General features: G+C 37.2%; 1 protein-coding gene and 2 long non-coding RNA genes across 3 annotated transcripts; 1 reads left to right on the top strand and 2 right to left on the bottom strand.

Moving 5' to 3' along the window:
• The first annotated feature begins 1,296 nt into the window (after nt 1-1,296).
• Nucleotides 1,297-5,853, top strand: LOC112202217. The gene is made up of 3 exons (XR_002937167.2): nt 1,297-1,823; nt 2,761-2,876; nt 4,716-5,853. It is a non-coding gene; the product is annotated as an uncharacterized LOC112202217 (long non-coding RNA).
• Nucleotides 5,854-6,898: 1,045 nt separating this feature from the next.
• On the bottom strand, nt 6,899-7,892 carry LOC121049352. The gene is made up of 3 exons (XR_005799700.1): nt 7,783-7,892; nt 7,558-7,631; nt 6,899-6,957 (listed from the first exon to the last, which is right to left on the bottom strand). It is a non-coding gene; the product is annotated as an uncharacterized LOC121049352 (long non-coding RNA).
• Nucleotides 7,893-14,068: 6,176 nt separating this feature from the next.
• Nucleotides 14,069-18,047, bottom strand: LOC112164367. Its single transcript, XM_024300572.1, has 3 exons — nt 16,259-18,047; nt 15,826-15,880; nt 14,069-14,201 (listed from the first exon to the last, which is right to left on the bottom strand). The coding sequence occupies exons 1-3, from the start codon at nt 18,045-18,047 to the stop codon at nt 14,069-14,071; spliced, it is 1,977 nt and encodes a 658-aa protein (XP_024156340.1).
• Between the last annotated feature and the right edge of the window lie 4,321 nt (nt 18,048-22,368).

Raw genomic sequence — 22,368 nt, 5'->3', positions numbered from 1 at the left:
TGGAAGACAAGTTAGCTAGGGTTTCTGACTTGTATATATAGCACATTGTAACTCATTGTAAAAGGTCCTGCACCACACAAACAAATCAATATACAACTTTTACTCACAAACTTTTCTCTTGCTATCTCATAGGTACTTTGCCTTCTATTCAACTTTCATAACTTGTCTTCATTTCTAGTTTCTTAGTTTCAATTCAATTCTTTACCTTCAAACACTTTACTTTCTTGTTTATTTACTTTATATGCACTTTACTTTTCGCACGTAACGTAGAATTATCATCCATTGATCTCTTTCGGCAAGTCTGGATTGGGTCAATGCAATTCGCTGTTCACACACACATAATTTCACAACGCTTTGACAACCGAGTCCATTTCACCTTCGTCTTCACCGTGATTTGCGAGTACCTTCACCGGATAGATCTCTCGCTTGTCACCTGAACATTTGAGTTTACCCAAGAAGTGAACATGATAGAAGATCCCGGTCAGGATTGACGCCTAACCGAAGTCCTTGCGACAGAGGCATTAGAACCTAACGGTCGAGAGGGTTCCTTCCTCGGCCTTTAATCATTTGATAGGAAGTCAGATATAAGCGCAAATTAGATCTGAACCTCGTTCGGCCATTCGGCGACGAGTTGGCACGCCCACGCAATTTCAAAAGGACGATTCAATCACTGGTCCCTCGGCCCTCATTTCAGCCGAGACGATTTTGAGACAAACAGGTATTTTGGGTTTCGCGTTGGCGTCTGGCTCTCAAAATTTCTCTTTTGTATATCTCTGTCCTGAAATTGTAGTAACATCATTAACTAGTTCATGCTCTGATGATTGTAGTTGTTATGTGTTACTCTGAGTTTCAATTCAAAAACCCGACTGATGATATGGAACAAAAACATAATACTAGTAAAAGCTCAATGTACAATAGTAGATGGTTTGACTGTTTGACTGTTACCCTTCATTTTTAATACCTCTTCATTAATCGTGCAAGTGCCGATGGTTCTGTATTTACCTATTGGTTTGCTGTTTTATATTAGCTTTTGAGAAAAATTCAGTTACCCTCCCCAAACTATGTTGCCAAGGCCAATTTGATACCCGAACTCTCAAAAGTATCAATGTGATACCCAAACACATATTTTGATATCAACGTGATACTTCCGTTCAAAATTTGTGACGGTTCCGTTAAAAATGATCACATGTCGTACATGTGACTAGATTTTAAAGGCAGAATTGTACTTTTACACCAATTTTGTTATATATATATATATATATATATATATGCTTTTCATCTTCAACTTACACCAGACAAAAATCACTTGTAAAGTTTCATGGTGTTTTTTCTGACCGCCGCGACCCGAGAGACAAACCCGACCGGAGCGACGCCGTCCGGATACCGATCGACGACTCACGACCACCGATTTCTTGCTCTCGTCGTCACGGTCACGCCTGTGGTCTTCGATTGTCCATGCATCGGACGAGGAGGGAGAAAAGTCAGTGAGAAGGTCTGAGTCTTCCCGGCGAGTTTCTGCACTTTCCGGCCACCGTCTGGGCCGCCTTCGGCTAACAATCGAAGAGCTTTCTGGTTGTTGGCATCACACTCATCAGTTCATCACCCATTTCCGTCTCGGCAGTGAGTTCTGGGAACTGAGTTGGGTTGATTCAGGTTGATTTCCGGTTTCGAAGGTATAATCTCGACCTAGAATCACGTTTTGTTCCTGTGTTGGTGATCGAAAGTTATCGAATTAAGCAACTGAAGAACGTACGGTCTTTCAAACTATTTGTTGCCCTTTTGTCCAAATCGGTGGTTTATCGTCTCTGAAATTGAACGATCAGGTGAGCAATATTTTCTCATTGATTTTGTCATTTGGAATTTGCGGTTTCTTTGAATTGTCATAGCAGGTAATTCTTGTAGTTCAACTTGGTACCTGTTTATCAAGTTTTGGTCTTTTGGTTGTGGATTGTGAGTTGTGACCGACCTCTTGAATCCCTGGATCTGTTTTGGCAGTGTCTTGGATTCTATTAGTGCCGTGGCACTCTTTGTGGTGTTCTGCACCACCATTTGGGATTATCATCTTCTTTATTTCTTTAGTTTCTTGCATAGTTTTTCTGGTATTTGATGCTTTAATTTCAGTATCTCAACTTTTTCGGTTGAAGGGATCAAATTGTGTTTCTGGGGTATTTCATTTCTTTGCCGTCAGGCTATATGTTCTCTGTTGTTATGTATGACTAGTTCATGAATTTCATTAGATTTTGTTAGGAGTGCTATAAGCTCTATTTATTTATTGAACTGACTTCGTCGATTGGGGGGAATCAGATAATCCATGGCAAGAGGAGCTGGGGTAGTAGTAAAGTAGGCCTCCTGATGATGACGATGTCAAGTTTTCTGGGAAAGTTCCCAGATCATCAGAGAAGATGGAGAACAAGATGAAGAAGAAGGAAAAAGAAAAAGAAAAAAAAATGAATTAACAAAAGAAAAGGGTAAATTGGTCTTTTTTTTTGTTTTTGGTCTTCATGTGCTTGCCACGTCACTTTTTTAACGGAACCATCACTAAGTTTTGACGGAAGTATCACGTTGATATTAAAATGTGTCTTTGGGTATCACATTGATACTTTTGAGAGTTCGGGTATCAAATTGGCCTTGCCAACATAGTTTGGGGAGGGTAGCTGAATTTTTCTCTTAGCTTTTATATTTAAACTTTGGACTTTGGTTCTCCAATGTGATTCCAATGTTCATTGGCAGGGAAACTAACTCATAGCTCGGTTTCTACAGCTTCTTCAGCAGGTTTTTGCACCTTTTATGGATATGCTGTCCGCATCAGTGTCCATGTTATCATGGCTGCCCTTTCTACGATGGCCAATCCTGAGGAAATCTAATAAATGAACATGGTAATTTCATATACACTACCATTCACCTGGAATAAGTAATATCTGTGCTTTTTCTTGGGTAATAATATTAATTAGACGTGCTTTCAGTTAGTTACATGATTTTCTAATGATTGAGTACTAGGTCAGTTCTTTGATTCTTTTGATCGAGTCTATACTACTTTTAGGTCCAAGTTTGTCATGTCAGTCCATCATATCCATGATGATGCAAGATCAGGTATTATATAACATGTACGTACTTCATGTTATGTGGAAATTTGGAGTCTTGACAAGGCTTCAAATCCAAAACTTTTTCACTGCATGTATCAACTTCTATGTTGCAATTCATCAATGAGCTCCTTTCTAACAAATTGGGAGATGAGTTGCTCCCCAAGATCTGTTATTGAATAAAGGCAACCTTTTGCTTGTGAGTTAACTGGATTGTTGGTGTGAAGAGAAAACAAATGAAAGAAAAAATTTGCTAGGAAGCCCAATTTTCGCTCCTCTATCTAGTGGTAGATATCAGGTGTCCTGCATGTGCTTCTTGTAATATAGATATATACTTAACTCTAATGAGTAATGATCAAAAGTAATACAATGAAGTCTACACTAGCATATATTAGTCGATGATGGGCTGCCTAAGCCTTCTTTAGTGCCTCTACTAATTCACTAGCTCCTTCCTGTGTTAGTTATCAGAATAGCTGAGCTGGTTTGTGTTCCTTATTGCTGTTCTATTCTGTTGTATTGCTCTTTGTACTCTTTTGTGCTCTTTTGAGGCTTTAATTGAAGTATTTGCGGACCAAAGAAGAAAAGAATTGTTCTCATAAGTCAAAAATTAAGTATATTTGTATACAAGCATATATGAACAGAGTTATTTGCAATTTAATTTCTTTTCGTCAAAAAGGTCGTTTTGTTTAGGTCACGATCTAAAGTTTTAACAAAAATAAGCTTTACCTAACATGTTCTAGAAAGGTTAAATATAGGCAGAAGTTTAGCAATACTTCCCAACTTTGACCAGGTTTTTAACTAAACATTTAGCTTTGAGCACCCCATATTAATAAAAGGGACATTGTCAGTTCTATATTTCGCAGGTTGACAGGTTTTTCCTGCCTTTTAAGCTGCATCTTGATCAATAACCTAACTCCCACAGTTTGAACCATAATGAATAATCCAAGGGAGTCTATACCTGAGAGCCAAAAGCTGTGTTTCCCACTTGTTGCAGTACCATTAATCCTGCTTCTGTTATGAATTATCAGGCTTTCTAAGTGGTATTCATCAGTTCCTTTGTTTCAACTGTAAATGTCTGCAGACCAAGTTGGAATATTAATTCCCATTCTATATACACCTTACAAGATTGGCTGTTGATTTGTTATTCATAAACAGGACTAGGATCAGTTTTTGGTTCTGAATAAGAGTGTATCTTTAATTTAAACTGATCAGTGAGGATCAGTGAAGGCTGCTGTAAGTTAGGGCTGTTTCTGTTCTGGTTTGCTTAGAGCACTGTTTTTACTCTTTTGCTCCTTCATTGTGGACTTCTGGTCCACCTTCTCTTTGCTGTACCTTCCTTCTTTATTTGTTTGTTTATTTATTTGTTTTTAACTTTTTAATTTGTAGATTAAAAAGTGAGCATCAGATCCAAATCAACTAAATTATAGATTCGTTACAGTTCAATTCAACTCATAAGATTAGTTAAACTCCAAAAGACTCAAATTCAGTTTCAAATATACTACAATCATCCAAATGGATTCTGGAAAGGAATACTGTCATAACTTTAAGTAACTAGCCTTATTCTTCATTCTTATCTTTGTGTGTTATCATTCGTCATGACTGATCACTCTTTTTTTTCTTTTTCTTCTCTTTTAGAAGGTTTGTGCAGAAAGATCAGAAAAGCACAAAAATGTTCATGTGGACTGTGAACTGTGAACTGTGAACACTGGGCGAGTTAGTAAATTTGTGCATGAGGTATTTGAATGAAAATTTGTATACGGTTGTAGATTTCTGATACATTATATACTCAAATCATTTTTGCTTGAGCTAGATTTTAGTATTCTGGTGTTGCATTTTAGTTTAGCTTTGACTTTGAATTTTTCCTATGTTTTTTCCTTCCCAGAGATATGTACTCATAGAAATGAAAAATAAAATAAAAAATCAAGAGTTGTGCTAAAAACAAACAGAAATAACTATGACAGAGTAAGGCTAGTTTAAAGGTTTACCAATCCTCCAAAAGGTTGTACCTCTATAGTTGATGATTCTGCAGTGGACTGTGTTTGATGAGTGATTTGCTTCATTGATTTAATGATTCCGGGTAGACTTAATTACTACTTGTTGATGGGAACGGAGTGTTTCTCATTTTTCTCTTTGATTACCAGCCCTTTCATTTCATTATCAGTCAGGTCATTACAGTTTCTATTCTTAGTGGGTTTCTATTAGTTTTTTCTATTTAATCAGAAAGAATCAGAATTACGGGGTTTTCTCAGTGATTGATGTAACTTTTTGCTTTTGTATCTTGTTGACATGTAGCTCCTATGCTAATGAATTGCTCGACTTTCACATATTAGCCCTGAGCCCTGTATTACTAATCCAAAGATTTTCGCATCCTATAATAGGATTCAAAGGCAAGTTCAGTCCTAACCACTTTACAAGCATGCACATGTATGCAAGACATACCTGATTGATGAGAGTGGTACGTGAAGCTTAAAGCATTCCATTCTTTCAAGGATCCAAGAGTAGAAAGCTATTACAAGAAACATGACTCTTGGTTGCTGCGCTTAGGAAATGCCAATCAAAATAAACATTGCACTAACAATCTCCCCCTTTGGCATTTCCTAGGCTAAAAAACATATACATTTAATCATACACAATAGTTGATCCTATACTACCATGACCCATGAAATATGCACTTCCAAGTTGTATTCTGTACACAAGAAACATAACACCCGTGAAGAACAAGTATGGTTGAAGTAATGTAAGCATAAGCATATGGAACATTAAGAACATTAAACTTCCAATCTCTCCCCCTTTTTGCCTGGAAAGGACAAAGGGACCAAAGCATATTGTGCATAAGATTTCACTCCCCCTAAATTCAATACTCATGTATTGGTAGCAGCGGAAACAAACATTAATCAGGGGGCTAGGAATAAAATGTCAAACTGATCCTGCAATACACTACTACAAAAATTGAATCAGACGACGGCGTCTGATATAGAGGCAAAGCGTCGTCTATCGAGGCGCCGTCTGATGAAAATCGATTGTAGAGAACCGTCGTGTGAAGGGCTCGGCAGCATGGCGCGCAGCATGTCGGCAGCATGCCAGCAGCCTGTCGACAGCATTAGCTGTTGCGTGACTATTCTTCAGACGACGGGCGACTTTAGAAACTGTTGTGTGAAGGCAATTCAGAGGTCGCTTTATTTTATACTCGTTGTGTGACTTTCATTCAGACGACAGTTTTTTGAAGTATCCATTATCTATTTTATATTCAAACGACAGCTTTTATTTTTGGGTCACTGTGAATATTGTGCACATACGACAGTTTTTTGTGGTTATTGTTGTCTTAATAGAATGATTCAATGCATTGTATATGCTGAAATTGAAATAAAAAAATGATCCAATTAACAGTAGCTGATCAATATATAGAAGAAATTGTTATAATCCACATCATGCACCAAAATAGATTGTGCAAAGGTAATCATTCATCTACAAAAGGAGTACATCTAATACTACTCTCCTAGCAATATACATCCAGAAATTTACTTAAGGAGTCTAGCTTTGCTGCTCTCATGGCCTCATTGGAGTCTAGCTTTGGAAGCTCTCAAGCACTAATTCTACAGATTACGAGTAACACCTTGATCCTCTGAGATATCCATAACCCAACGTCTTTTAGTAGCTTGTTTCCTGAAGCATCTTACTGGTTCATGGATTACAAGCACTCTGAAAGAAGATCCTGTCCTGCTCCCTCAGCAATCACAATAACCATATGTCCATTTTCTGAGTCGTTCTTCAATGAACTCAACAAGTCCACCTCGTCCTTCAAGAAATAAGAGGGAATTTGGAATCAAACAATAGTCCACATTGCGACTGGCAAGTGTGGCATGCATAGCTATGAAACCTGCAACATGAATTCCAGTTTAAGATGAAAGCTGTTTGAATTGGGTTTAAACTATTCATTCAACAACCTCATTCAGTATCTATGGGCAAAGATATATATTGAATAAACAATTATATTCAATGGATCTGCTTTCACAAACAAGGATACAAGAAGGAAAGGAACTCGTAAAACCCTCGACACATCGCAATAAAGCATCCTCTTTACAGACCCAACAAACCAAATCCATGTAATTCCAAACATTTTCACAACTGATTATCATGTTAGTAAGTAAGGTGTGTACTCACTATCAATTCCATAAACATTCTGCCAGAAATCAATGCTTTCACTGTATTTATCAACATGTGTGATAGGTGCTATGTACAACCGCAAGCATTCAACAACAAAATCAGCAAGACAGAACCAAATTCATTTAGCATCTAATTTTGTACAAAAATATATTGACGAAGCTGCATATTCTAGTTGATAATCCACAAGTTAACAACATATGAGGTTGAAATGATTGTCAATTCAATGACATTAAAGCAGCAATCGTGTATAAATCTCATAACTAAAGATGTACTGTCACAACAATTGAAAGACCAAAGAGATAAAGAAAATTACCGTTGCATTTGAAGGAAATATAACACCTCCAGGTTTTAGCCAGCGATCTCTCGCTGTAATGACACTTCCAACCTCTGTGTTGAAAAGTAAGCATGTCAAAAAAATAATTTTGAACCATATATGCCCATGTATATAATTCAGAGGCACAATTATAAACTAGCAGTAATTATACAATCCAATAACCAACATCTTAAAAATATAATTTGCAAAACTTTTGATAGCTACCTCATACAGAAGCATGTATCCCATCCACTCTGAAATTATAACATCAACCTCCTCATCAATATCAACAACCTGCAGAACTAAAAATGTCAGCAGAATTTCCTCTGTTTACATATCCTGAAATTTCATGACAGTTGTGTTACAATAATAACAAGTAGCTTTTAAATGTTAGTGAGAGCCAAGACAAGAACATTTCAACCAGCTGGGTAGAGTCATTACTGTTGGGCCAGTAGAGAGATGGACTTTAGTAACAATTGCCCAAGTACCTCTTGGAAGGATACATAACTGTTAATGCAACTCAAAGTACAAGGAAACATGGAAACTAGCAGCTACATAATATCCTAATACACACACATGTTTCATTGAAAGGAAAAAAGGAGAAACTAAACCAAATGCATCATATAAATTGGCTGAATTTTAAGTATTCATCCACTGAAAGTAGTATAAATCCGAAAGCAAGTCACTATGATTAATATACGTCCCTCTTTAATGGTCGTTTTGATTGGAACCCCTAGTATAGCTGCTCTAAATAAACAACCATCTTTAAGAACCTAAAAGCATTCAATTCGTGCTCTGATTATTCTCTTGAATAGTCATAGAAGAAATCTAACTTCACATAAAGCAAAAAAAAAAAAACCACACGGCACTCTCAGTTTCAAATATTGTGAAAGGCTATTGCAACCGACTTTGAGAAAAAGCAGAACGAATACTTCACACTAATTTGTTACGTATGTAGATTCAATACTACGCTACAACTGAGAGATCATTGCTACTTAAATTAGATGTTATATATATATATATATATATATATATATATATATAATCTGATCAAATCCAAAATGGCTCTTCAACTAGCTAGTCATGTGGTGGCTTTATTCAAATCAATATTATGAGGTTGAGGGAGAGATCATTGCTACTTAAATTAGATGTTATATATATATATATATATATATATATATATATATATAATCTGATCAAATCCAAAATGGCTCTTCAACTAGCTAGTCATGTGGTGGCTTTATTCAAATCAATATTATGAGGTTGAGGTCAAGTTGATCAAGAAATTTTAGCTTGAAGTTGAAAGAGATATATAGTTGAAAGAGATGTGGTTGATTGAAGAACCACTTAACTGGCCTTGGCCTTTGTTTAAAGTGATAACGAGCTTTGGGGTACTATTGGTGGAGGATTCATCAGTTCTAAATCTTATCAAAATGAAGAAAAGGACTTCGATGTCTATAGATAAATCTTACCCCAAAAGAGATTCATTTGTTTTTAGTATCTAATTTGACCCTAAGAATATAAATATAGGCATGGCTCTATATCTTACAAGTAGCGTGGTAACTATTTTTGAGCTATATTCCAAGTTGAAATTAACTTTGTTCAGTCAACCATGAGGCACATGTCACATATAGTTTGGTTCGGGAAAAAAATAGCTATGGAGCTGGTCACAGCGACTAGCTCAACTAGGTTTCTTCTGTTTCACAAGTTCGTGACTGGATTTTTGGTTTACTGCCTCTCTGGTTTGACATGAAGTAATTAACCCAATATCTGGGTTAAAATTAGGATAACCTAAACTAAATTAGAGTAACCTAAACTCAACCCCATTGAGTATGAATTTCACTTATGTTAAGGTTTTCTTTTGGGGTTTTCCGGGGACATTTAGAACAAAGGAGGGCTCCTTCATGAGGGGGATCATCCCAGTGAATCATCTTATGAATACAAAAGATGCGTAAGTCCTGAGGAATTTTATAACCCAGCTGCTAGTATAAACCTTCAGACAAATCAACAAACCTGAACAACTAGAATCGTGCCTTGTACAACCCTCACGCAACTCTTTGATTCCAACCCCATCAAAATTTATGCATGTGCAGCTTTTTCATTCCTAGCTTAGCTAAAACCAGTTAACCAGACTCTTTGATTCAGATCAATCCAAACACGTGTAAATCCTTTACTTTACCTCTACATAACAGTAACAACTAGCTCTTAGGAGTTGGAGAAGAATAAAATTCTGTGTTTGTGTGCCCAAACTGCTAGCCCAGTATTATAATAGCTCATACGGTGTCTTACCAGTTAAGAACAATAACTCAGATGATGAAATCAAATATTCAAATCTGCTTCTCATTGTCATCACCGCATGTATATACATATAAACAAAAATTTAAGCAACCCAGAAGATAATTAAACAGAACCAACAAGAAGGAACAGAATTAAGCATATTCACAGATTATTAAAAAGCCGAAAGCTTAGCCCATGATAATTACACCATAAAGATCAAAACTTGAGAGGACCCAACTGAAAACAAGACGTAATAATTAAAACCCAGTTACAGAATCGAAGAGAATCAACCAAAAGAAAAAATTTTGATACCTGAGGCTGGATGCGATGGGAACCAGTCTGAGAGGCTAAACTGGGCGGCCAACAGTGCTTCACTCTAAGGGAATCGGCTCGATCTGGAGAGGCTAAACTGGCTCAATCTCAGTTCACTGGCTCAGTCTTATTCGGAGAGAGATGACATTGATTAGAGAGAAGAATGAGGATTTCGGAGAGTGAGGATTTTCATTTTGGTTTGGGTCTGTCGAGATAGAGAGAAGAATGAGGGTTTGGGAGAGTGAGGTTTTGGGTAGAGGGTGAGGATTCTAGTTTTGGTCTGGGTCTGTCGACAGTGAGGCGACCAAGAGGAGGGCTTTGTTTTTGGGTCTGTCAATCGACAGTGAGACGAGTCAAGATAGAGCGAGGCGCTAGCTGTCGAGAGAGGATTTTGCTACTTTGTTATTTTTGTTATGTTTTTTGCTCCAAGTACGTGTTAGGGTTTCAGCTAGATTTGTGAGGCCCTAATGCCCTATCAATTTGGAAAAGGACTCACACAACAGATTTGTGTAAGAACGTGGTCTGAATGAAGCCATTTAAATTTGGGGGTTGTATCCTTTAATTGGACTTCCCTCCTTCGGGAGTTGGAGAAAAATTGTGATGTGGGAAATCTCCCTCCTTTAGCCAAACATACTGATCAGACCACAGTTTTGTTATTTTTTGTCGTCTGATTAATAAATGTTAGGGGGGAATTTGGCACCACTTACATGGTGGGAAACTTGCCGCTCAATTTTTTAAGCATCACACAACGGTTTTTTCCTTAAACGCCGTCTGAACTAATTCACAAGTCCATATCAGACGACAAATTTTGTAAAAACGACGTCTGAAAAAATAAAAATCAATCAGATGACGGAAAATTATAATGCGTCGTGTGAGAGGCGTCGTCTGATTGGATTTTTGTAGTAGTGATAGAATTGAACCTTCAAACACTCTTGAATATCAGTATGTTATGACAACTTTCAAAAGATCAAGAAGAATAGGGTATATGTTTGAACCAAGGTAACCTGCACTTTGTAGCAGACACAATTAAGAAGAACCAAGCAGAGACGATGCATGAGACAAACCATTACCACACACAGAGCAATCAAGCAAAGCTTTTCCAAGATAACATCAACATGAACACTTCTCAAGAGCATCAACCAGCAGATTTGAAAGAGAGCAGGTCTCAGTAACAAATCACTATTTATTTCAAAACCAAATTGAGTTAGGGTACTAAAAGTTCAATGCTGAAAAGTGAACCCAGATCATCAGAGGCTTTAGAGAGAGTATCACGAAGAGGCACAATATACATATAAATGGAGACATGATCTATGAGGGTGCATTGAGCGTTGAGCAACATATACTTTTTTTTTTTTTTGTTGCGACCCCCCGCTTTCCTTTTTATTTTAACAGAAAGATCATGAGTCAAACCATCCCCGTTTCAACCTGAAACACACTAGCTTTACAAGGCAGGTGTCCCATCTACACACTACCCCAATAATGGCATCAGACAACATGCTTTAGACAACTGCAAAAAATTTAACTGTCGTTTGAAACTTTGGGACGACAGCAAGAATTATTCTGTCGTCCCAATTTCTGAATCAGACAACAGTTGTTATATTGCTGTTGTTCAATTGTAAATTAGACCATGATTGTTTTTTGATGTCGTCTGAATCAACCAATTCAGACAATAGTTACTACATTGATGTTGTAAAAAGTTGATTAACACAATGGCTGAGAAAAGATGTTGTCTGATTGTTTTCAATCACACAACAGTTATTACTTCTCTGTTGTGCAATTATTATTCAGACAATGGTGGCATTTTGATGTTGTCTGAGTAATTTTAATTCAGACAATAGTTTTTATGTGTCTGTTGTGCAATTATTATTTAGATAATGTTAGTATTTGATGTTGTCTAACTATATCTTCAGACAATAGTTTTTTGTTTTTGTTTCTGTGACTCTGTTGTGTGATTATTATTCATATAATGTTGATATTTGATGTTGTCTGACTATATATTCAGACAACAGTTTTTCGACGTTTGTTGTGCAACTCTCCTTCAGACAATGGCTATGTGTTTCTATTGTCTAAGCTTTATGAGTTGATAAATGCTGCTGCCCTAATCGACTTCCCACACTTAGCCAAAATTCAATTTTTTGACTCCCTCCATTTCGAATTCTGCTGCCCTAGTTGAATTAATGAGTTGCCCAATTTAAAGGGAAAAATCCTAGCAGCCTTCCTAATTTTTTGTCCCTCTCTCACTCTTCCTCAGCCCGAGCCTTACTCCATTTTCCGCCTCAATCGTTGCAACTCGCCAGCCTCCGGCCATTGGCGTTCATCACCACCACCACCAAACCGTACAGCGGGGGCTCGAAGAACAAACCCCATCCCATCGTCGCCGAGCAATAGCTCTTCACCGCGCTCATGTTGAGAAAGCCGCGACGCCATGGCCTGTGTTCCCCGATTTTGATCCCATCAAGTCTCTCAGACATTGGTGCTTTTTCTCATTAGCTTCTTCATTATAGCTGTTTGTTGCTGTTACAGTGGGCTCTCTCTCTCTCTCTCTCTCTCTCTCTCTCTCTCTCTCTCTCTCTCTCTCTCTCTCTTTGATGCTAGCTTTTGGTTTACGAAACCATTTGTGATGTGCTAAACACTTTCCGTGTCTCTCACTCTCTCAAAGTCAACACACCCTTCTCTCTATCTCTATCTCTATCTTTGTTTTCATGTGCATTGGTGAAATTTAGATACCCAATCCGGATTTGGTTTGATTTTGTGAGTTGTGCCAAAATCTGGGGTCAATATTTTTGTTGGGTTTTGGTGAAAATTTGACTACCCAGTGAAAAAAGCTTGGGACTTTGATTCGATCTTGGTCTGAATTGAGGGGATTGTGGTTGATCTGTGTACCCAAATGGAATGAGAGTGAGGAAGTAACGAGTGTTGTGCGAATTGGGTTAAAATGAAGAGAATTGGATTGTGGTTGAGTGGCTTTGTTTGGTCAATGCTTGAGTTTTTGTAAATTTTTTAATTGGTTGGTGAGTGGTATATGATCCAATTGTGTTTTAATTTGCAAGGGACTGTGAGGTAGATTTGGAGAAGGGTAATCGATTTTTTGGTGAATCTTGAAGAGTAGCAAAGCTAGCAACCACAGCGGGTAGGAGGTTTGCTGCCAGCAATGGCAGCACCCTTGCCACTAATGATCTGGTACCCTCATCAAGGTGATGGATTCGTAGAAAGTCTACCACGTAACTTCTTACCTTTTTACTTCTTTGGATAGTGTCAGCAATTTATGGTATGATGGTTAACTCAGAGTCTGAATTCTTATACATATATGCAAATATAGGTTTTGTGCTCCGCTTGGAAAGACGATGGGACAATTGTGTTCTCTGGAGGTTGTAATAAGCAAGTTAAGATGTGGCCTCTGATGTATATCCTTGGTTTTCAATGCCCATAGGAATATTTACCAATTCATTGTGTAGTAAGAGTTTTCAATGTATATCCTTTTACACATTTTAGAACTTCTTTTTTCTTAAACTACTAATTACCAAATTGTGTGTGTATTTTTTTGGGCTTACATTGTTAATTGCCAAACTCTGGAACAATATATATATATATATATATATATATATATATATATATGCAGCAGCTTTGATATTTACCAAATGAATTGACATCTTTGCTTTAGTTGGCTACATACATTTTTTAATTACATTAATTCATGTATAGATTAGGTTTTGAAGGCATCCAATTGACTTCTTGCTTAGAGGAATTAAAACTTTAGTTTGGAAATAAGAATAATTATACATTACGTTTCTGTTTGAAGTCATTTTGACTGTATTATCTCATTCTTATCAAGAGTTCTTTCTTATCCATTTGGTTTAATTTTGTGTCCAGAAAATGCACATGGATAGAAATTCTTCTACTTGGGAAAAATGCAGCTTGGTCATTAATCCCATATTGAAGGAAGCTGAGGAAACCATGAATTTTCACTCTCAAAAAGAGGAGGTTTGCTTCTGGCTTCATCAAATGTCTGGCCATCATCAATCCTTACTGTTATGAGTGTATGAAATGTATAGTACCTACAAGTTAAAGTGATTACTTTTAACTATTATGCATGAAGAGATTACTTCTTTTATTGAAACTAATATGCATGAATTTGCAGGTCTTACTAGCTTTGCTATCTGGGCTTCACTTTGAATGCAGTGGTACTTCATGACTTCATGATTGCTACTACTGGGAAGTATTGGCAGTGCTGCTCAAAACTAGTGTATGTTCCTCTACATAGAGCATGAGGAGACCAAGCTGCAACAGGAGGGTTCTAATAAAGATACTAATGCTGCTATGCTTAGATAATCTTTGTGTTTTTGGCCTTTATGTTTAGGTATATATAGGTAGGGTTAATTAGTATGTGTTAATGTTGGGATGAACATATTATTGATGGAAAAATTTTTTTTTTTTGGAATCAATGTATGTGTTATGATTCTCTCTCAGACAATTCTTCTAACTAAAATCTATTGTCTAACAATTGAACATTAAGAAGTGGAATGCAAAATCTGTTGTATGAGCCACCTAATTACAATATTTTTCAAACATATTCAATTGTCTAATTAGAAAACACACAACAGCAAAATAAGATCTTCTATTGTATTAAATATAAACAGACAATGGTTTTCTTAATTTTCTGTTGTCTGACTATCTTCACAAGTTGTTTTCCGCTAGGCTACTGTCGACATACTTTGCTTTGGACAACAGACTTAGCATCTAGGTCTGTTGTTCTTTCTGGTATTCAGACAATAGACTTGTACATGTTTGCTCTCGTACAAAAGCAAATCAGACGACAGTTTTCTGCTGTTGTCTGATTCTCCTACCAGACGGCACAAGCTTTCACAACAGCAGACAAGGTCATCAGACGACAGTCCAAAACTGTCGTCTGAAGGTATTATTGGCGTAGTGACATTTGGAGATAGCCTGACTTGCCTAGACCACCACTTACAGTTTCGACCTGAAACACTCTAGCTTTACAAGGCAGGTGTCCCATCTACATTTGGTGGTAGACTGGATGTCTCCTTAAAGAACAACTGGTGCCATTACAAAAGTGATAACTCGGTCTGCATACCCCACTCAACATCTTAGGTGTGCAAGTGCAAGAGACAAAGCAAGGCTTTAGTTGCCGTAAACACAAGAAGGGAGGGAAAAGAATAGGGTTTAATTCTGCACCTTTAAACACTCAAATCACTGCAGGAGAAGGCCAAGTGATGTAACTAAATCTCAGTTCATGAGTTGCTCTTGAGGTGATAATGTACTACAATGCACATGTTAGGATTGCAACAGAACACGCATCCTAAACTAGGATTGAAATAAACCTGGAATAAAAAATTCATAGCTGCTACAAGCACAAGTTAAAAACTGGGAACCAACTTAGATCACAAATTCTAATGAATCGCTTGAGATTGTCAATACATACTTAATCCAAGGGCATTAAAAGTTGGCATTCATTTAACATGAACTCAAGTACAAGAGAACTTCTTTCAGCACCATTTAAAACACCACATGATATGTTCATATTATTAACCTTACCTGTCAACTTACCACAAGATAGATCAGATTAACCTGATTCACACATTCAGTAACACCATTGTGAAATTTTCCAAGGCATTGAGTTGTTGATGCCAAAGTTCCAGACCAATTTTTTTTGTTTTAAACCTCGGCAACCTAGCTTTCTTTGGAAATTGAGCATCCAAATATCCATCCATTAATCCTGCAACTCAACACTCTCAAACAGAAATACCCGTGAGGCATGGTATGGTATGATATAAAATCAAAGCATACACTTCAGTTTTTCCCTTTTTTTTATTATAATTTTTTTTATTTTGAATAAAGACCAAACAAAAACAAACCTAAAAAGAGAAAAGAACATCTTATAGAGAAATGCAAAAATAAACACACAGCTACTAGAACCTTAGGATTGAAAAGAACATTCAGTCCTAACAAACCAGAACACTCTAATGATAAGAAAAACTAATGTAAACAGAAAGACACTACTCCCCCTATATATGTGCTTATGATGGAAAAATCATGCTATTGGCAACCAAGAATATATATTTTTCACAAGCACATATTGGAGGAGTTCACTTACCTGTATGTGGAAGCTTAGAAAGATGAGACTCTTTTCGTATCCAGACTTGCTTCATCTTGGGCATAGGTGAGAATGGAACTGAAACAAATCTTGCTATCTTGTTTACTTCTTTCAAAAGAAATTCCAGCTTTTCTTGAAGATATTCTTTCTTTTTGTTCATGAGTGGCTTCTTGTCACTCCAAGAATTTTTTCTTAGTTGATTGCACCTCGGTCTTATATGTCCTCGCTTTCCACAATGATGACACACAGGCACAAAATTCTTCAACATTGGTCTTGGTTCTTCAAGCACAGGGAAAGTAGATTGTGATGAGGAATGATCAGAGCTTTTTACAAACTTGGTGACATGCTCTCCTTTGGATGAACTTTCAGCATCATATCCCAGGCCACGTTTATCTCCAAATTTTTTACCAATCATTAGAATATTTTCCAACTTTTCACCACTTGAAGAATCACATCCAGCCTTGGTTTTCATTTGCTCAAGCTCATATAACAGACAAGCCTTTTCAGTTTTAAGCTCCTCAACTTTGTCACATCTCTCTTGGTACTTTTGTTGAAGGGACTGAAAGTCCTCCACAAGAGACTTTCTTACTGCATCACCTGCCTCCAATTGGGATTGAAATCCAGCTTCAGTCCTACTGACATCAGTCTTCAAGTTCTCAACTTCATTACTCAACTCTAAATTTCTTTTCTTCAATTCTTTTGAAGCCTCAGACAACATGATATAGTGTTGCATTACTTCCTCAAGATCAAATTCTTCAACTTCAGACCCATCACTAATAGTCGTTAATCCTACCAAGGCCACCACTTCAGAATCACTATCAAGCATAGAGTCATCTTCACTGTCACTCCAAGTAACATTCATTGCTTTATTCCGTTTATTCTTGGACTTCTTCAAGGTATTTGCACACTCAGATGCAATGTGACCAAACCCTTCACATGCAAAACACTTTGGAGCATTGTTGTTTCTTTTTTCATGTGCTCTTTCAAACCTTAAAACCTTATTACCCGGCTTTTCTTTTATTCTTGTATTCTTGGAGCTTGAGACAAACCTTGATTCACTTCTTTTGGATTTCCTATCCTTGAGAAATTTTCTGAATTTTCTTGTGACAAGATCAATTTCATCTTCATCAGCATCCTCTTCATCTGTTGACTTATCTTCAATGTCTTTCTTCACTTTAAGAGCTATGCTTTTGCTCTTCATTTCATCATATGTGGTTAAGTTTCCAATCAATTCTTGCATATTATAGTTATTCAGGTCCTTCGACTCTTGAATGGCTATCTTCTTGGAATGATATTTCATAGGAAGAGACCTGAGTATTTTCTTGACTATTCTGTGCTGAGGTATGGGATCTCCTAAGTTGAAACAACCATTCACAACAACACTGAGCCTAGCATAGAAATCAGCAAACTTGTCATCATCACCCATCTTCATATTTTCAAATTGCTGGATAAGTTGCTGAAGCTTGGATTCTCGAACAGCTGTAGTGCCTTCATGAGTAACTTGGAGAATATCCCATGCTTGCTTTGCAGAGTAACAATGAGAAATAAGTTGAAATTTATCAGAGGATACCGATGTGAAGATAGAGTTTAATGCTTTCTGATTATTTGTACTCTTGGTGTTCTCATCTATAGTCCATTCACTCATCGGCTTCTTAACTTTGGCTTCAACAGTAGAACTGCCCTCTCCAATCTCTTTTGTGTCAACTTTTTCAGTCTTAGTTGGATGCTCCCAACCACTTTCAATAACAGCCCATACAACTACATCCTTTGCCCACAAAAAAGCTTTCATCTTAGCCTTCCATGCTGCATAGTTTGTTTTGTCATCAAGAAACGGAGGTGACTTGTTGACCCAGCTGCACGATCACTTATACCTTCCATTCTGTTTCCTTTGAGGATCTCACTAAGTCCGTCTAGTGACCTGCTCTGGTACCAATTGAAATTACAAAATGGATATGTATTTCCCAACTAACGCAACTTATCAATATGTTAACTTAGGAATCAGTCTTAGGAGTGCAGGCCAGTTCGCATCCTAATACAGGATAGCAACACAATTTGAATCCTAAACGAAACTGCAGATCAATCTTAATAAGTCTGACGATGTTATGCTTTACTCAATTAGCCAAATCATTCAAAGTAAACTCATCACACATAACACAAGATCTGTTGACGCAGTAAAACCCTCCAAAGAGGTAAACAACTGCGGGCACTATGCCGGTGAACAATCCATTATATGAATATGAAAGTACATAAAGATCTTACACAACTCATCTACTAGAACCAATCTAGTGAGCAGCGGTGTCTCCTCGTCTTTGCTACTTCCAAATCAGCGACCTTGTTCTCCTTTGTCAATCTTAAGATGGTTCAACTCTCACCTCGGTTGTCAATCACCTCAAGGCACAAATCATGCATGAACTACCAACACACATGAAGCATAAAACCAGAAAACTTTTTGATAGAAAAAGTTTGAGATTTGATAATCCTTCAAGAGCTAAACAAGGAACAGCTCATGAAGAATTCTCAACAACAATTTTGGCTCAATACTTTCTGAGGATGAAAGATCAGAAAGCTCTTTATAAACGTAGCAGTAATATGTTTTCTGTTCTGGTGCACGAGCCCTAACAACGTGAAAAACACACACACACACACACATATATATATATAAGATATGAATGAACTAGGGTCTCCTAGGGTTTCTACTACGGAAAGGCTTTTCAAAAGAGGTTTTTATCCATGGATTAAAATCAGACATTTGAAAGGAAAAGCCCATAAACCAAATGAAGAAAGTTTGAATGCTTTGGATAAAACCTTCCAAAAATTCTCATATCAGTACATTAGGATTGAAAAGATTTTCGCATCCTATAATAGGATTCAGAGGCAAGTTCAGTCCTAACCACTTTACAAGCTTGCACATGTATGCAAGACATACCTGATTGATGAGAGTGATACATGAAGCTTGAAGCATTCCATTCTTTCAAGGATCCAAGAGTAGAAAGCTATTAAAAGAAACATGACTCTTGGTTGTTGCGCTTAGGAAATGCCAATCAAAATAAACATTGCACTAACAACATGAAATGATGGTAACTCGTATTCTCATAAAATGTTGTCTGGCTTGGTGTTTGCCGGTCATCCAAAACTAAGATGTTTGCATCAAGCTTTACCTTTGGAATGGTGGGCATTGACCTGCAGGTGGAAAAACTATTGGTTGGTTTAGCAACTTGGTCCATATTCATAAGGGATAGGGAAAAAAATACAAACAGTACCCAACTTAAGGCCCACTCCGAATTTCTATACCCAAGTTTCTGAAACTATCACAATGGTACCTAGAATTCCCAACCCGACCCAACAATCATACCTACCGTCCATGACGGCGTCAAGCGGCATGCCAGGTGGCGTATTTTAAGGGATATTTTGGTCACTTCATTCACTTAGACTTTTTTTAATATTTTTTTCTTTCCTCTCTCAAAATTTTTTCTTCTAGTGATTTCAACAGACCTATTCGTCCAAAAAAAAAAAAAAAGATTTCAACAGACATTCCTCTCTCTTTTGGATCCCTATGCTCAGCTCTCAAACCTTGAGCACCACTGCCCAGGGCCGGACCTGATATGAGGCTCGTGAGTCGGCCGTCTCAAGCCCAGTGTCTCGTCAGGCCTAATTTTTTTTTTTTAGGGCATTTAAAAAAATTATTAAGTAAATAAAATGTATGTTTTTTACCAAACAATAAATTGGTTTAGTTGGCAAGTTGCATTCCTTTCTTTTATGTTACCCCTAGCCTAGGTTCGAATCCTTTTTCAGTTGTGTATCTATTTTTCTTTGAATAATTCTTAAGTTCACCCATAGGGTGAATGAGCATATACACCCTCTCTTGCAATTAACGCATAATGACTTTATAATTTTCTAATCTAACCATTCATGTTGTATAATGTAATACAAAAAATAGCTCTGTAAAAAATCAATCAAATTGAAGGCCTTTTAGTTATTCATTTCTATGAAATACATGGACGGTTCATCATAGTAGTAGTAAGTGTTGTTAGAACCATCCATTTGTTTAATTTAATTAGATAATTAAACGATTTCCGATTCGATTGATTTTTTGCAAAGATTATCTTTAAATGATAATTTATGATATAAACTGTTGGATTATAAATTTATTAAGTAAAAATATGTTAATCGATAACGGGGGTGAATATGCTCGTTCACCCTAGGGGTGAACCTAAAAATTGTCTTTCTTTTAATTTTTTTTGTAAGTAAATATATATATATATATATATATATATATTTTATAAAAAATGTAGGCCCATTTTGATTTTGTGCCTCAAGCCTCAAAATCTCAAGTCCAGGCCTGCTGGCACTTCCATCAGTTAGAGGAACACCTTCCTCCATGCCACCACCCATACGACCATACCCATGTCAGGAGCAGCGCCCCCTATACATCTTGGCAATTATGGGATTGCAAATGCTTTCGAGCTCAGTCACCTTCTCATCTTTAATGGTGTTCCTCACTTGAATCTATAGCTTTGGAATCAAGACCTTCTGGTTGCAATTGAGGCCGGAATCAGCACCTCCCAAGCCTCCACATTTAAGCTTATCAAAACCCAAAATTTCCCACAATCCACCTCATATCTCCCCTAAAATCAACTGACCCAAAAACGATCAGTCCCAAAGCAAACAATCAGAGCTAATAAAAACACTACCTTCCCCAGATTTCTTCTTGCAAACCCTTTTTTTACATGCAACAGTGAAAACAAGAGCAGAAAACAAAAGGGGATGAAGTGTGAAGAAAGTGATTGTGAGAAAAATTAGAGGAAAACATAAAAGAGGTTGTCGAGGTCTCTCGATCGGCTACATTAGAACTTTGACTCCACCATTACTGATTGCTACTTCTCTTGGGTGTCAAAAAGTGATTTTTGCTATTAATTCACCATTTCACCATCGTTAATGGGTTTATGGGTAGACTCCACCATTGTTAATGGCATGTTTCCTCCACCATTATTAATTGTTTCTGGGTTTGCTTGATTTGAATGGGGACGCGAGAGAGAGAGATCAGCATGGTTTATCTATCTGGGTTTAAATGGGGACGAAAGAAAGAGATAACAATACTTTTTTTTTTAATTTATCTCTTCATTGATTATTAATTTATTAATACTAATTTAAAAAACATAACCACTTGGTCAGATTTTCCCCTTAATATACGTCACGTGGCATACGGGATAACGCCATCATGGACGGCGGGTACATATGTTGGGTCGAGCAAGGTATTTGGGGTACCATTATGATAGTTTCGGAAACTTGGGTATAGAAATTCGGAGTGGGCCTTAGGTTGGGTAGTTTTTTCCCTAAGGGATAATGAGCATTCACCCAATTTATACTAAAATATATCCCATACACTGAGGGCTAGCAATTTTGGCCGAAGCAACCGAACAGGCCTGTACCGATTTGGGCCGAAAACTCGGCCATCGACTTTCGTCTCGACTCAGTAGTACCGTTTGGCTGCCTTCGGCTCGACTACGCTATGAAGTTTTACATACGGTATACGTCTACATACCAAAGCATATACAAAATTCATAAAACTTTGTAAGAGGCAGGGTTCGAACCCCAGACCCCATACACAGAGGCTTTGCTCCCAACCACCGGAGCAAGAGCTGCTCTCATTATAATATGTACAAATGTTATATTTATTATGTCTTATGCGAACATAATTAAAATAAAAGAGAGGCAAGGTTCGAACCTCAAACCTCATGTACAAGAGCTTCGCTCTCAACCACTAAAGCACAAACTGCTCTCGTTGTTATCCATACAATTTTTTTATTTATTCTATCTTAAGCTATAGAATTAAAACAAAACCAAATATTTATCCCTTTCATCGTGTTGTATATCACCCATTGCATCATCTTCCACCTCCTTCCAATAAACCCAGATCCGTCCCCATTCTTCCACCTCCTTCCTACAAACCCAGACCCATATGGCCATGTTCACAATCTCACACTTTCACAAATCCACATATACAGGCAAAGCATTCCCAGCCAAAAACCTATCAGATTTTCTTCTAGGAATGAACAATCTGCAGATCTCACACTTTTTAAGCTGCAGATCTCCCACAATCTTCCAGGAAT

Source organism: Rosa chinensis, chromosome 5 (genome assembly GCF_002994745.2).
Source record: "Rosa chinensis cultivar Old Blush chromosome 5, RchiOBHm-V2, whole genome shotgun sequence".
Classification (NCBI taxonomy): Eukaryota; Viridiplantae; Streptophyta; class Magnoliopsida; order Rosales; family Rosaceae; genus Rosa; species Rosa chinensis.
Note: the sequence above shows the minus strand (reverse complement) of the source record. Positions and strands in the feature narration are given on the sequence as shown.